Source organism: Colobus angolensis, unplaced genomic scaffold (genome assembly GCF_000951035.1).
Source record: "Colobus angolensis palliatus isolate OR3802 unplaced genomic scaffold, Cang.pa_1.0 Scaffold84, whole genome shotgun sequence".
Taxonomy (NCBI): Eukaryota; Metazoa; Chordata; class Mammalia; order Primates; family Cercopithecidae; genus Colobus; species Colobus angolensis.
In genome coordinates this window covers 731,593-743,664 of record NW_012122265.1, presented here as the reverse complement: position 1 = coordinate 743,664, position 12,072 = coordinate 731,593, and the positions used below count along the sequence as shown (strand labels likewise).

The window sequence follows — 12,072 nt, the reverse complement described above, 5'->3', positions numbered from 1 at the left end:
TAGCCAGGATGGTCTCGATCTCCTGACCTCGTGATCCGCCCGTCTCGGCCTCCCAAAGTGCTGGGATTACAGGTTTGAGCCACCGCGCCCGGCCTTATTTTGGTTTTCTGGAACCTTCTCCAAGAGAAGTTTCCAAGCTGGTCTCCGTGGGGTGACCCCCGCCCCCTACATCAGGAGGTCCAAGAACATCTTTCTCACACTTGATCTGCTTTCTCCCTAGAAACGCGTCAAACCTCTGTCCCCGGTCCTCCTGAATTCCTCTGGCGTGTCTCGGTGTGTTTTGTGTGTATATCCTGTGTGGCTTTCCTTGACCCTTTCCATTTGAGGCCTTGTAACTTGTTTTGAGGTTGGATAAAATTCACCTACCACAAAATGCACCATTTCAAAGTGGCATTTAGTATGCTCGCAGAATTGTGCAACCCTCAGTACTGCTCCCCAAAAGCCCTCTGCCTTTTAGCAGTTGTGCCCTCTTTCCCTGCCCTAGCCTGTGCCCATCTCCAGCCCACCGTCTCTGTAGGTTTGTCTGTTCTGGATGTTTCTGTGAGGCCGAGGCTGTCCGTGTTCATTGAGTCCTTATTCCTCCCCGTCCACGTGCTTGTCCCTCCCCTGGGCTCCTGCGGTGCTCCCCACACCCACCCTCGGACTTTCAACTTCCCCTGCCTTCTCTGTGACCCTTCCTTCCTCCCAGGCAGGCCCCTTGCCCGCTCCCCACTCACCGAGGCTGGTGCCTGCTCCCCGAAAGACCTGTGTGGCCCTTGTTCCTCCTGGGAGCCTGGCCCCCTGGTGTGCTTGTCCATCACACCAGCCATGCTCCTTGGGGACTTATAAGCCCTCATGGGGGTCCCAGTTACCAGCCTGGGTGACCACTCAGGCCCCCCCAAGGACCCACCCCCTCTGTGTGTCTGTGGCCTTCTGTAGACTGTCCTCCCTCTGCTATGGGCCTGGACTCCCTCCCTGTGCCTGCAGCCACCCCTCCTCACTCAGCCCCGCCCCTACACCCGGTGGCCTCACCCTCCCTCCCCAGGAGTGACTCTCGGACCCTCCCTGGGCTTTTGGGAGCTGGGCACACACTCCCACCCAGCACCTGGGCTCCAGCTTCTCCTCGTTCCCAGGGCCTGCTTGGGAGTAGCGATTCCCAGGGTTGGGGTTCCTGACAACACCCTGGTCGTAGCTGCCCCCACAGCGTGGTCACTACCCACTCACCAAACCACCAGGCTGGGGCTCCTGAGTGGGAGGCACTCGGTGCTCTCAGGAGTCCTGGCCACCCACAGCCTCACCTCCTCCTGGAGGCAGCAGATTATGAGCGGTGACCACAGAGGCCCCCCAGGAGGAGGAATGTGTGGCGTGGCCAGAGTTCCCCACAGCCCGAGGGCCATCCCTGCCCTGACGCATCTGCCCATGACCCTGCACGTCCCATTCTTCTCACAGAGCCACCCAGCAGATACTGGGGGGAAGCTGCAAATTACACCAACACCACCTTGAGCCGTGTTTCAGTTCAGGAGACGGCAGTCATTATAGAGCTGTCAATGGGGTTGTGGCTGTGCCGGCAGCCTCCGTGATGTTGCCTGGCCTGGAGGGGCTTCTGGAAAGACCATGTTTGCATACGGCTGTTGAGAGGCCTGGCCCAGCCTCAGGAGGGCAGGTCCAGCAGGGCTTTTCCAGGCCTGGGATGGCTGGAGCTGCTAGCTACGGCTGCGGTCCCATTCCCAGCATCTAGGGGGACCGGGTGTGGTGGCTCACACCTGTCATCCTAACACTTTGGGAGGCCAAGGCGGGCAGATCACTTGAAGTCAGGAGTTCAGGACCAGCCTGACCAACATGGAGAAACCGCATCTCTACTAAAAATACAAAAACCAGCTGGGCGTGGTGGCGGGTGGCTGTGATCCTAGCTATTTGGGAAGCAGAGGTGGGAGAATTGCTTGAACCCAGGAGGCGGCGGTTACAGTGAGCCAAGATCTTGCCACTGCACTTCAGCCTGAGTGACAGTGAGACTTTGTCTCAAAAAAACAGAAACAGGCGTCTAAGGGAAACTCTGTCTGGGTTGGGGAGGCCGCCTGAGTGCTAATTCCCACCCTCCCTGCATGTGTCTACCGGGGTCTGATGTCTGCAGAGCAGCCCTCATGCCCCAAAAGGCCAGAGCTACCCGATGGGGTCTGGTACTTTCTCGAGCACTACTGGGCGGGAGGCAGCTGCTCCCGCTCACAGCTCTGAAGTGATGTGCCCTAGTCTGGAAGAGGCTCCCAGTGTCAAGGGGACTCTGCCCCGCTCAGGACAACAGCAGCCTCTCCCGTTTGGGATCCTTAGACATCCCATTCCTCCTGGGCAGGAGCAGGAAGGTGGCTCGAGGTGTGGTCCTGTGGCTGCCATTTCTCACTTGGATAAACCCTGCAGTGTCCAGCCATGACCCCTTAGGGTCCTGCAGATGTCCATGCCACACAGCCCAGGTCCTTTTGCCCCTGCAGCTGCCCACTGCCTATCCTCCCCTCTGGCATGGTGTCCGGGCTGTAGGCCCCACTCCAGGCCTCCTCCCTGAGGCTGCAGCCCCAGGCACGTGGGGGGCACTTTCCTCACACAGCAGCCACTGGTCATGTTCTGTTGTCAGCTGCCTCCACCTGCACACACTCCTGTCTGCAGAGACCAGAAGCTTCCAGAACGATCTGTCACTGCGGCTGGTGGCTGTGGCCCATAGTGTTCTGGAACCACCTGCCCTGGTCCCAAATGTGCAGGGTGAGATGTGCCTACACTCAAGGTCCCCCATGACCTGGAAACCGCTGTTGTGTCCCAGCACCTTGGGAATGAACCTGTCCTCTGTGACGGAGGGAGTGGTTCCCAAACCACTGGCTCTTGGTGCTCAGGGGGGGCCTGCTGCAGTCCTGGGCATGGGGCGGTGGTTGTTCAAGACTGAGGCAGACTTAGCCTTTGAAAGGGTGCAGAGGCCGGGCGTGCTGGCTCACGCCTGTAATCCCAGCACTTTGGGAGGCCAAGGCGGACAGATCACGAGGTCAGGAGTTCCAGACCAGCCTGGCCAGTATGGTAAAACCCGTCTCTACTAAAAAATACAAAAATTAGTTGGATGTGGTGGTGCGCGCCTGTAGTCCCAGCTACTCAGGAGGCTAAGGCTGAAGAATCACTTGAATCTGGGAGGCAGAGGTTGCAGTGAACCAAGATCGCACCACTGTACACCAGCCTGGGTGACAAAGCGAGACTCCATCTCAAAAAAAAAAAAAAAAAAGAGGCATAAACCACTGCCCCAGGCAGCCATCCCCAGTATGAGGCACTGCCCATCAGTCCAGGGCCAGCAGCGGGGCCAGGGCAGCCTGAGGCCTGTCTGGTTAGCCTCTCACCTGGGGTCTAGACAGAGTGAGGAGCCCCGTCCAGCAGCCACTGTGTAGCCTGAGGGCCATCCCCAGGGTGAGGCAATTTCAGGCCTTGTGTCACTCTCCAGGCCATTGAGAGGACTTGGGGCGGCTTCTCCTGAGGAAGCTCCTGGAAGATGTGCTTCCTCAAATACAGGGTTCACAGGACCCGAGGCTCTGGCCACCCCACCAGCCATCGTCCCCCAGACCACTGGGGACAGTGGCTCCCTCTACCTGCTGCCCCGAGTGGCCCTGCCCCTGCTGATAGCCACAGCCTTTGGGGGAGCTGGGTGGGCCCCCAAACCCACACCCCGGTTTCCCCAGGTACATCCAGACACTGAAGGACCACAGGCCCCGGATGGTGTGGGACAGCCAGGCCTCGGAGCACTTCTTCGAGTACAAGAAGTGAGTGTTGGGAAGTGCGTGGCCCGCCTCGGCCTTGTGTGCAGGGAGGGAGCCTGGGGGTGGAGATGAGGGAGCCAGCAGGGCCCAGGGGGTCCCGGGGTCATGAGCCTACTTGCTGCTCCCAGCCCTGGAGCACAGCTGGACAGCAGGTGGCCACCTGGCGGGTGGGAATAGTCCAGGCCGTGGACCTTGGCTGTGAGGGGAGGAGGCCTGGAACCAGCAGAGGCGGCGGACGGGCCGACAGTCCCCTTGTCTTGCAGGAGCCGCAGTGGGAGGCACGTCGTCTTCTACCCAACCCTGAAGGTGCGTGTGCTGCCAGCCATGGGGCCAGGGGAGAGATGGGGCACGCGACAGCACAGCAGGCACTGGCCTGCGGTCCCTGGGGTCTAGGCAGTGCTGCTCCTCGGCCTGGAGGACACTCCTGGGTGTTGGGGGACAGGCCCCAGCAGGCGCTCACACCTCCATCTGTGCTCAGTCCCTGCAGGTGCGGCTGGAGCTGGCCCGGGAGCTGGGCGTTGGGGTCTCCATCTGGGAGCTGGGCCAGGGCCTGGACTACTTCTACGACCTGCTCTAGGCGGGCTTTGCGGCCTCCGCGGTGGACGTGTTCTTTTCTAAGCCATGGAGTGAGTGAGCAGGTGTGAAATACAGGCCTCCACTCCGTTTGCTGTGACGGGTCTGCTGCCGTCCTCATTCGGGGGTCCTGGGCACCGTGTGACTCCCCACCCTCTCATGAGGGGTCCCTGCCCTGGGATGAGTCCTGGCTGGGGGCCACCCCGAGAGCTCAAGCCCCTCCCACCCGGGCATCTGCTGGCTGTCTCCTGTCGGCTGGGCAGGCAGGACCCACAGTACCTGCCCCACCAGGACAGCCTGGCTCAGGCCTTTCTGGGCTGCTTCTCACATCCTGGGCCACATGTGGGTTTGGAAGCTCTGGAACCATCCCAGACTCGCCCACTCCCGGACTCGAGGGCCCTGGCAGGGACAGCTCTGCCCAGCATCACCCCAGGGCCTGGCAGTGACAGAGCTGAGAGCTGCACGCCCACGTCACCACCCACCTCGCCAGCCACAGCGTATGTGTGACATCTGCAGAGAGCCACCCAGATGTCCCCACCAAGTCCAGCGCGGCAAGGGCACAGGGGCTGCCCTGGAAATGGGCAGAGAGGAAACTGGCCCTGGACCTTGACTCAGCTCTGCCGCCTCAGGTAGCGTGACCCCCAGGCCAGCCTGGCCACATCAGGGAGCATGGTGAGGGGCAACGGCAGGACCCGTGGGCCACATCGGGAAGGGCGTTTGCAGTGAGGGGTGGGGCAGAGGACACGTGGCTGGCAGTCTGCACCCACCCCGCAGTGCAGCGGTGTCCAGGCTCTGGGGAGGCCCTGGGGAATTTGGAGGCATGATCCAAGGCCTGGCGGCCTTCATTCCCCTGCCCCTCATCGCTATCCTGTCCTTGGCTGGCCGTGAGAACTCCCCTCCTCACCATTGGGACCCACAAGGCTGAGGTGGGCAGCGGAGGGCATAGGTGGGTACACATCCCAGGCAGGGTCTCCTGGGGGGACAGAAGTGAGTCCAGGGAGTGGATGGGCCTGGGCGTGCCTGAGAATGCCGTGGGATGAGGATGGTGAGGCCAGGGCGGGCACTGTTTTCTGGTTCAGAGTCAGTAACATCAGGGTGTGGTGGGCAGGGGGGTCAGGACATCTCCAGCCGGTGGTAAGCAGCACGGTGGGGTCTCCTCCACAGGACATAAGCTGGGGAGGGGTTCCTGGGTCGGCCCCAAGGCACCCACGCTTGAGAAAGGCCTGGACGTCAGGGAGGCCTGCGAGCCACCACACTGCAGGTGCGGCCCTTCCCACCGCTTTGCTGCTGCTTGACATAGGTGTAGGAGATACAAGTGGTGTGTGCAGTGGCTCATGCCTGTAATCCCAGTACTTCGGAAAGCCATGGCGGGAGGAATGCTGGACATGGTGAAACCCCGTCTCTACCCCCTAAAAATACAAAAGTTAGCAAGACGTGGTGGCATGTGCCTGTACTCGTAGCTACTCAGGAGGCTGAGGTGGGAGGATGGCTTGATGAGGTTGAGGCTGCAGTGAGCTGTGATCAACTACACTCAAGGTTAACCTTGTCTAAAAAAAACAAAAGCTGCCAGTGGCTTTGGGGCACTGACCTTGTGTCCCCAGAGGCGCTGACGCTAACATTTGAGGTGGTTCTCAGGGATCCTGTGGCTTCTGTCAGAATGAGGGCAGGGGACACGCAGGTCTGGGAGGGTGGTGTGGGCCTGGAGCTAGGCATTGCCAGATCAGCATTGGGTGCAAGCAGGGGTGGGGATGCCACATAGGATAGGGTGCCTAGAGCGGGCTGTCTCTCCAGGGTGAGGGGCGGAGGGTGAGGCAGGAATTAGCTGGAAATTGAGATTGTGGGGTATAGTTCGGGGATCAGATGCCCCAACCTGAACTGACCGTCATCTCTGTGGTCAGTGTCCCCACACAACCCTCACCCTGGCTGTGAGAATCCTGTGGCAGGCACCTTGATGCATGTTTTTCTGTGCCCGGTGATAACTGCTTTGTGCTGCCAGCTCACTTAAAGGGCAGAGTTCTAGGAACAAAATAGACGAGGGAAAAGCGGAGCCCCGCCTCGACAGGAGGCCCCAGGGTGGGGGTGATGTGGAAGGAGCCCTGCTTCAGGAGGCGGCCCTGGGGTGGGGGTGAAGCAGAGGGAAGCCACGCCCAGCACAGGCCGGCAGTTCAGGGACACCCCCCCCTCCTCCGAGGGCCCTTGGCACTTTTTAAAAACATTTTTATTACTATTTTTTTTCTTTTGAGATGGAGTCTTCCTGTGTCATCCAGGCTGGAGTGCAGTGGGCGATCTCCACTCACCACTCTGTCTCCCAGAATCAAGCGATTCTCCTGCCACAGCCTCCCAAGTAGCTGGAATTACAGGTGCCGCCACCAAACCTGGCTAACTTTTGTATTTTTAGTAGAGACAGGGTTTCAACATGTTGGCCAGGCTGGTCTCAAACTCCTGACCTCAAGTGATCCACCCGCTTTGGCCTCCCAAAGGGATTACAGGTGTGAGCTACTGTGTCTGGCCTCATCACCACTTCTTAGAGCTAATGTCACGATTTCCTTAAAACCAGAAGTCTGGAGAGTCCTCTGCAGGCGGCTCCCGCAAACCTGTGCACCAGGTGACCCCACAGCCACAGGGCTCTGCCTAAGCCTCATGCCAGAGGCTGCCCTGCCCCAGGCCTGGGTGCCAGAAGGGAAGATGGGGTAGGGAAGGCAGACTAGCAGTAGACGCAGGGCTGCGGCTCACACTTTATTAGGATGCACCAGGAGCCCCACGGGCCCACTGTGGAATGTAGGTAAGGGGTCCATGGCCCTGCCTGGAGCACCAGGACCAGTGGGGCCACTTCCAGGATGCCAAGCCCCTGTTCTTGCAGCCCCAACCCGTTTTCCGGGAGGCTGGGGGCCACAGGTTGGCCCCTGTGTGGACACTGCTTTGGAGAATATGTAAATATAAAAAGTGCTGGAGACCCTCCCCCCCTGCCCTGGGTCCCACACCAGCACGTGGCCACCCCTCCCGGGGGGGTTTGGAGGCCCGGAAGCCACCTCAGCCAGGGCTTCCAGAAACACGGTTCCGGGGGCTCCGGGCACCTGTCCCTCCCTAGCATGGGGCAGAGCACCGAGGCTGGTGGTGGGAAAGGCAGCTGTGGGCACGGCCGTCTCCCTGTGGGCGTCCTTTTGGCAGAGAAGCAGGCAGCCTATGCGCAGTAGGTGTCTGCCTTGACCACCTGGCAGTACATGGTCATGGCGAAGGTCAGGCCTAGGATCTGTGGGGAGGGGAGGAGGGCTGGGCACGGCAGCTCCATGGCCTCCGGCCTCAAGCCCAGAGCGGTCCCTGTCCTCAGCAGGTGCCCTGGCCCTGACCCCGGGGCAGGGGACACAGCGGTAGAGCCCTTCAGCTTCCTGGTGGCTCACGCCCCCCACCCAACCCCTGCGGCGCAAGCCATAGCACCCTCCCCTGAGCCTTGCAAGCATGAGGACACCCAGGACTTCCTGGGGGCTGTGGAGTTTGGAGAGCAGGGGCCACAGGCACCAGGACCCCAGCTGCCACTCTCTGCGCACTGGCCAGTCCTGGGCCACCAACCAGCACGGACGGCCGCCGGCCTCCACCGCACACCAGCCTCTGCCTCTGTCCACTAGGAGGGAGCCCACCGTCCCCACAGGCCGTCCCTGCCCATCCCCCCGAACTCACCCTCCTGCTTTTGCCCCAGCCTCCCCTGATCATGGGTTCCTGGGGGCAAGGCCTTTGCTACTTTGTTCCCTGGGCTCAGAAGGCCCCAGCAAAGGGGTTAGCAGGGAGTCTGCAGTCCCCAGGCCATACCTGCACCAGTGCCGTGCACAGCCCAAAGACGCCCACAGCCAGCAGGTTCTCCTGGAGCCACACCTTCACCGTCTCGTAGCACGGCTGCAGGAGGCATGTCCTGCATGTCATGGAAGGGCCTGCCAGTCCCACCCGCTAGGTCCCCGCCAGCCCCCAGGGTGGGGGTCTCACCGCCTTCCACCAGGTGCCAGGTGCGTGCAGCCCGCAGCTCTCGCTGAACTCCAGGCAGCAGGAGTCAGGCACCCGCGTGGCATTGTACACCTCAAACCAGTCAGTGTAGTTGGAGACACCACAGCAGCGGAACTGGGGGACAAGCTCAGGTCGGGCTGAGGCAGGAGGGGAGGGGGCACCCGCTGACCCCGCCCACCTGCCCAGGCCTCACGTCAGTCTGGATGATGCTCCAGGCGTTGGTGAGGCCCACGTTGCCCTGCGTGCCGTACAGGTGCAAGCCTTTCTTCAGGTCTTGCTGGGCGTACCTGTCAATCTGGGGGTGTGGGGGGGTCAGCAGGGCCCCTCCCACTGTACCCCGCCTCCCTCATCCACACCCCCTCGCTGGCCCCTAAGCCTGCGTCTGGTCCTGAAGTGTCTCCTGCCCTTCCTGGCCCACCAAGCTGCAGACACACCGGCCCCGTGTCCTCCCAGCAGCCCTGAGGCCCAGGGTCCCCACCTCCGGGCTTCCTCCCCAGGCTGGGGGAGGACCATGGGTCCTGGAGGGACAGAAGACAGGGACACAGGTGACTCCACGTGTCAGGACACGTGCATCTGTGCTCTGTGAGCTGAAAGCCAGGAGCTATGAGCGCCGAGCCCACCAGCACCCTGGCCACGGTCCCCAATATCCAGCGAGGACCCAGAGCACCCTGGAGAAGGGTCTGATTCCTGGGCCAGGGCAGGGAATGCACGAGGAGCCTGGAGCGCCCTGCAGTGCCAGGAAGTCAGGACGTGCCCAGAATGAAAAGTCTGTTGATGGGGGCGCGTCAGGGGACCCCGCAGCCGACGGCAGGAGCTCCCCAGGGCCAAGGAGGGGCAGTGTGATTCGCAAAACAAAGCAGTGTGTGTTCTAGCTCAGAGTGCAGCCTCAATAGCCGTGACTTCATCCCAACATAAACAAATGGCTGAATATACAGATGAGTGACCAGAAAGAGGCCGTTCTACAGAGCAGAACCCCACGGTGAGCAGCCAGGACAAGGCGCTGGGAGCAGACGGCGCGGGACGTTGTGTTGGGGGACGACCTGGGGCGCGCCCTCCGGGTGGGGGAGCAGTGCCCTTGTGCCCCAGTCACCGCAGAGCCACAGCACAGCCTCCCAGGGTTGGGGGTGCTCCCCCTCCAGGCCTGGTAAATCCACACCTGCTGTCTTGGCCGCCAGGGAGGGCAGATGGGGGGCCACTGTGTCCACACCGGGCCCACGGTGCTCCCTGGGAGTCAGGATGGAGCCCCCAGCCCTGCAGCTGAGGCAGCCATACCTTGTCCGTGTAGGCGAAGAAGAGGATGGCAATGGTGGCCTCCAGCAGGAACACCAGCAGCAGCAGCAGGAAGAACTGTGGAGGGGGCAGGCTCAGGGACCTGGCAGGCCCCACGGCCTTCACCCCATAGCACGCCAGGGGCCAGGGCCACACACCTCATGGATACCTGGTGCTGCCAGGAAACCCCTGCCAGGCCCCCAATCCGAGACCCCAGAATGCCACCCCCAACTCAGAACCCTCAGCCTCGGCCCCAGGTCCAGGGACTGTGGCTGTCGTGTCCTGCTCGGCCCCTGAGTGTAGAGCCCTGGGCTGGCCTGGGCTCCCCTCCCCTGCCCCCATCCCTGGGGCAACCCAGACACCCCCAAGTGGGCACAAGTCCCTGTTCCCGAGGCCCTAGCCCCTGTCAGCTGGCTTCAGACACCTCCATCCAGGGGCCTGTGAGTGTCCGGCGGGTGCCTCGCGGGGTGCCTATCACACCTGGGCTGCAGAGGCCCCTTGTACTCCCACATCACAGCCCTCAGGGCAGCCAGGGTGGCTGATGCCCCCTCCAGCAAGACCACAGGCTGCAAGCCCCACCTCTGACCACGCAAGGTTCCGCCAGGAAGCTCAGCCTGACCCCAGCCTTGCTGCTCCTCCATGTGGAGGTCACTGACACCCACAAGAGGAGGGCAGGCATGGACAGGGTGTGTCCAGGAACTGGGGGACCCCGGCAGAGTGGGCGTGAGGCATGAGTGGGGCAGGCAGGGTGCTGGGCTAAGGACATAGGAGCCCCTCACCCCCAGGAGGTACCCAGGGTTCTGGTCCCAAGTCACCTGTGGGAAAGGGGGTAGGGCTTCTGTCCCTGCAGGCCTGGCGGGGCCCACACACAGCAGCTTCCTCAACTGTTGGAGGGGCTCCAAGCCCCAGCAGGGCTGCCACAGACCCCCACCGACTGCCTCCAGGGGGCTCTGGGCCCCAACGGATGCCGGGGAGACTGAGAGATGTGGGGCTCACCCCCAGGAAGGGGTATGGAGGGGAGTGGGCTGGCTGAGGCGATCTAAGGGAGGCCCCACCCCATCCAGGGCTTCTCAAAGAGGTGATCTGAAGCCTCATGATTTAGGACCTCAGCAGGCTGCAGACCCGCTTTGGGCCCACGGCCTCAGCCAGGCATGTTAATCGGTAGCAAGCCTGTGTTTCCATCTAGGAGCCCTTTTCCTTTTTAATTATCTGTGATGAACATTTCCAAGGAGGATAAACACATCCCTGCCTATAAGTCCATCCCTGAGGCAAGGTGGGGGCTGGGAGGGTCCCAGCAGACGGTCCCAGCGAGCTGAGAGACCAGGCCTTGGACAAGGAGCTGGGGAAGGGGCCACAGCAGGGGTGGGGTGGTCAGGAATGAGTCATGGAGACCACAAGCCCGTGAAAGGCTGTGCATGCCTGTGCACACGTGTATGGGGCTGTGCCTGTGCTCACCAGGGCCCATGTCCTGTCAAGGGAGGCTCCTGACAAGCTACAGCATGTTCTCGAGTGACCCCTGCCCCCGCCCCTACTCCACAAATCAGCCCCCAGCCCCAATGCAGCCTGGAAGACCCAACAGCGGCCACACTCCTGCCCTGGAGGTCAGGCCCCAGAGGTGGTGCCCACGCCTGGGGGTCACTGCAGCAGACAAGGCCTGGGGACCACCGGAGCCCCACCCTGCGTGGTCCCACCCGGAGCATCGCCTGGACCCCGGCACTCACAGCGAGCAGGAGGCACTTGTTCTCCTTGATGGCGCCCAGGCAGCCCAGGAAGCCGATGGCCATGACAAAGGCCCCGGTGATGATGAGCAGGTTGGCAGCCGACAGGGACGGGAAGGAGGAGGACAGCGTGGCGAAGCTCCCCTGGGTGGCGGCCAGCCAGATGCCGACGCCCAGCACGCCACAGCCCCCCAGCTGGGGTACAGCAACATGAGAGACACAGACAGGGTGAGGCCCCAACACAAGCTCTGGACCCCAGAGCAGAGCCCGGCCCGCAAGCCAAGGCCACACCGCCTGCCGGCCTGAGCCAGAACCACCCGGAGTCCTGCTAACTCCCACGGCAGCCCTGGGGGGTGTCCCGGGCAGGCCAGTCTTTTCCCGACACCCTGGGTTGGCACCCCATCCCCAAACCCACAATCCATGGCCACAGTGGTGGGGGCTCCCTTGTGCCCCTGAAACTCCCTCTAGGAGGGATCTGCCCACCCCCAGGTCTAGAGCCAAAGGGGCGGGACCTTAGGCCCCAGGACGCAGCCTGCACACCCCCAACCCCACTTCGCCCTCTGGTCTGCCCAGCACAGAAGCCCACTCCCCACCTGACAGGCCACTCCAGCCTTTCCAGACTGTGCTGTCAGGGAGACCCAGCCCTGCCCTCACTCCGGGATGGGGCTTCCTGGCAGGTGGTCTCAGGATTCCGGTGCCCACTTCCCAAGGTCTCTGTGATGTCCCCAGCTGTCCCCTGTCACTCATGGCAGGAGAAATGC

At 62.2% G+C, this 12,072-nt stretch overlaps 2 protein-coding genes across 17 annotated transcripts in view; one reads left to right on the top strand and one right to left on the bottom strand.

Annotated features, from left to right (window-relative positions):
• CHID1 (chitinase domain containing 1) overlaps positions 1-6,811 on the top strand; it is a 48,871-nt gene extending 42,060 nt beyond the window's left edge. For 4 of the 8 annotated variants that reach the window (XM_011930034.1, XM_011930038.1, XM_011930036.1 and 1 more), the window contains 3 exons: positions 3,681-3,761; positions 4,022-4,064; positions 4,237-6,306. In XM_011930034.1, the coding sequence (XP_011785424.1) occupies positions 3,681-3,761; positions 4,022-4,064; positions 4,237-4,335 (223 nt within the window). In that variant the 3' untranslated portion in view covers positions 4,336-6,306. Of the gene's footprint in view, positions 1-3,680; positions 3,762-4,021; positions 4,065-4,236; positions 6,308-6,598 lie in introns of those variants that run through there. The other 4 variants (XM_011930037.1, XM_011930033.1, XM_011930035.1 and 1 more) reach the window with 3 other exon arrangements.
• A 237-nt stretch (positions 6,812-7,048) lies between these two features.
• The window catches only part of TSPAN4 (tetraspanin 4), a 35,471-nt gene continuing 30,447 nt past the window's right edge, over positions 7,049-12,072 (bottom strand). For 8 of the 9 annotated variants that reach the window (XM_011930023.1, XM_011930027.1, XM_011930031.1 and 5 more), the window contains 6 exons: positions 11,315-11,506; positions 9,597-9,671; positions 8,518-8,619; positions 8,307-8,438; positions 8,136-8,219; positions 7,049-7,581 (listed from right to left, as the gene is read on the bottom strand). In XM_011930023.1, coding sequence (XP_011785413.1) covers positions 7,513-7,581; positions 8,136-8,219; positions 8,307-8,438; positions 8,518-8,619; positions 9,597-9,671; positions 11,315-11,506 — 654 coding nt within the window. In that variant the 3' untranslated portion in view covers positions 7,049-7,512. The remainder of the gene's footprint in view (positions 7,582-8,135; positions 8,220-8,306; positions 8,439-8,517; positions 8,620-9,596; positions 9,672-11,314; positions 11,507-12,072) is intronic. The other variant, XM_011930030.1, reaches the window with a different exon arrangement.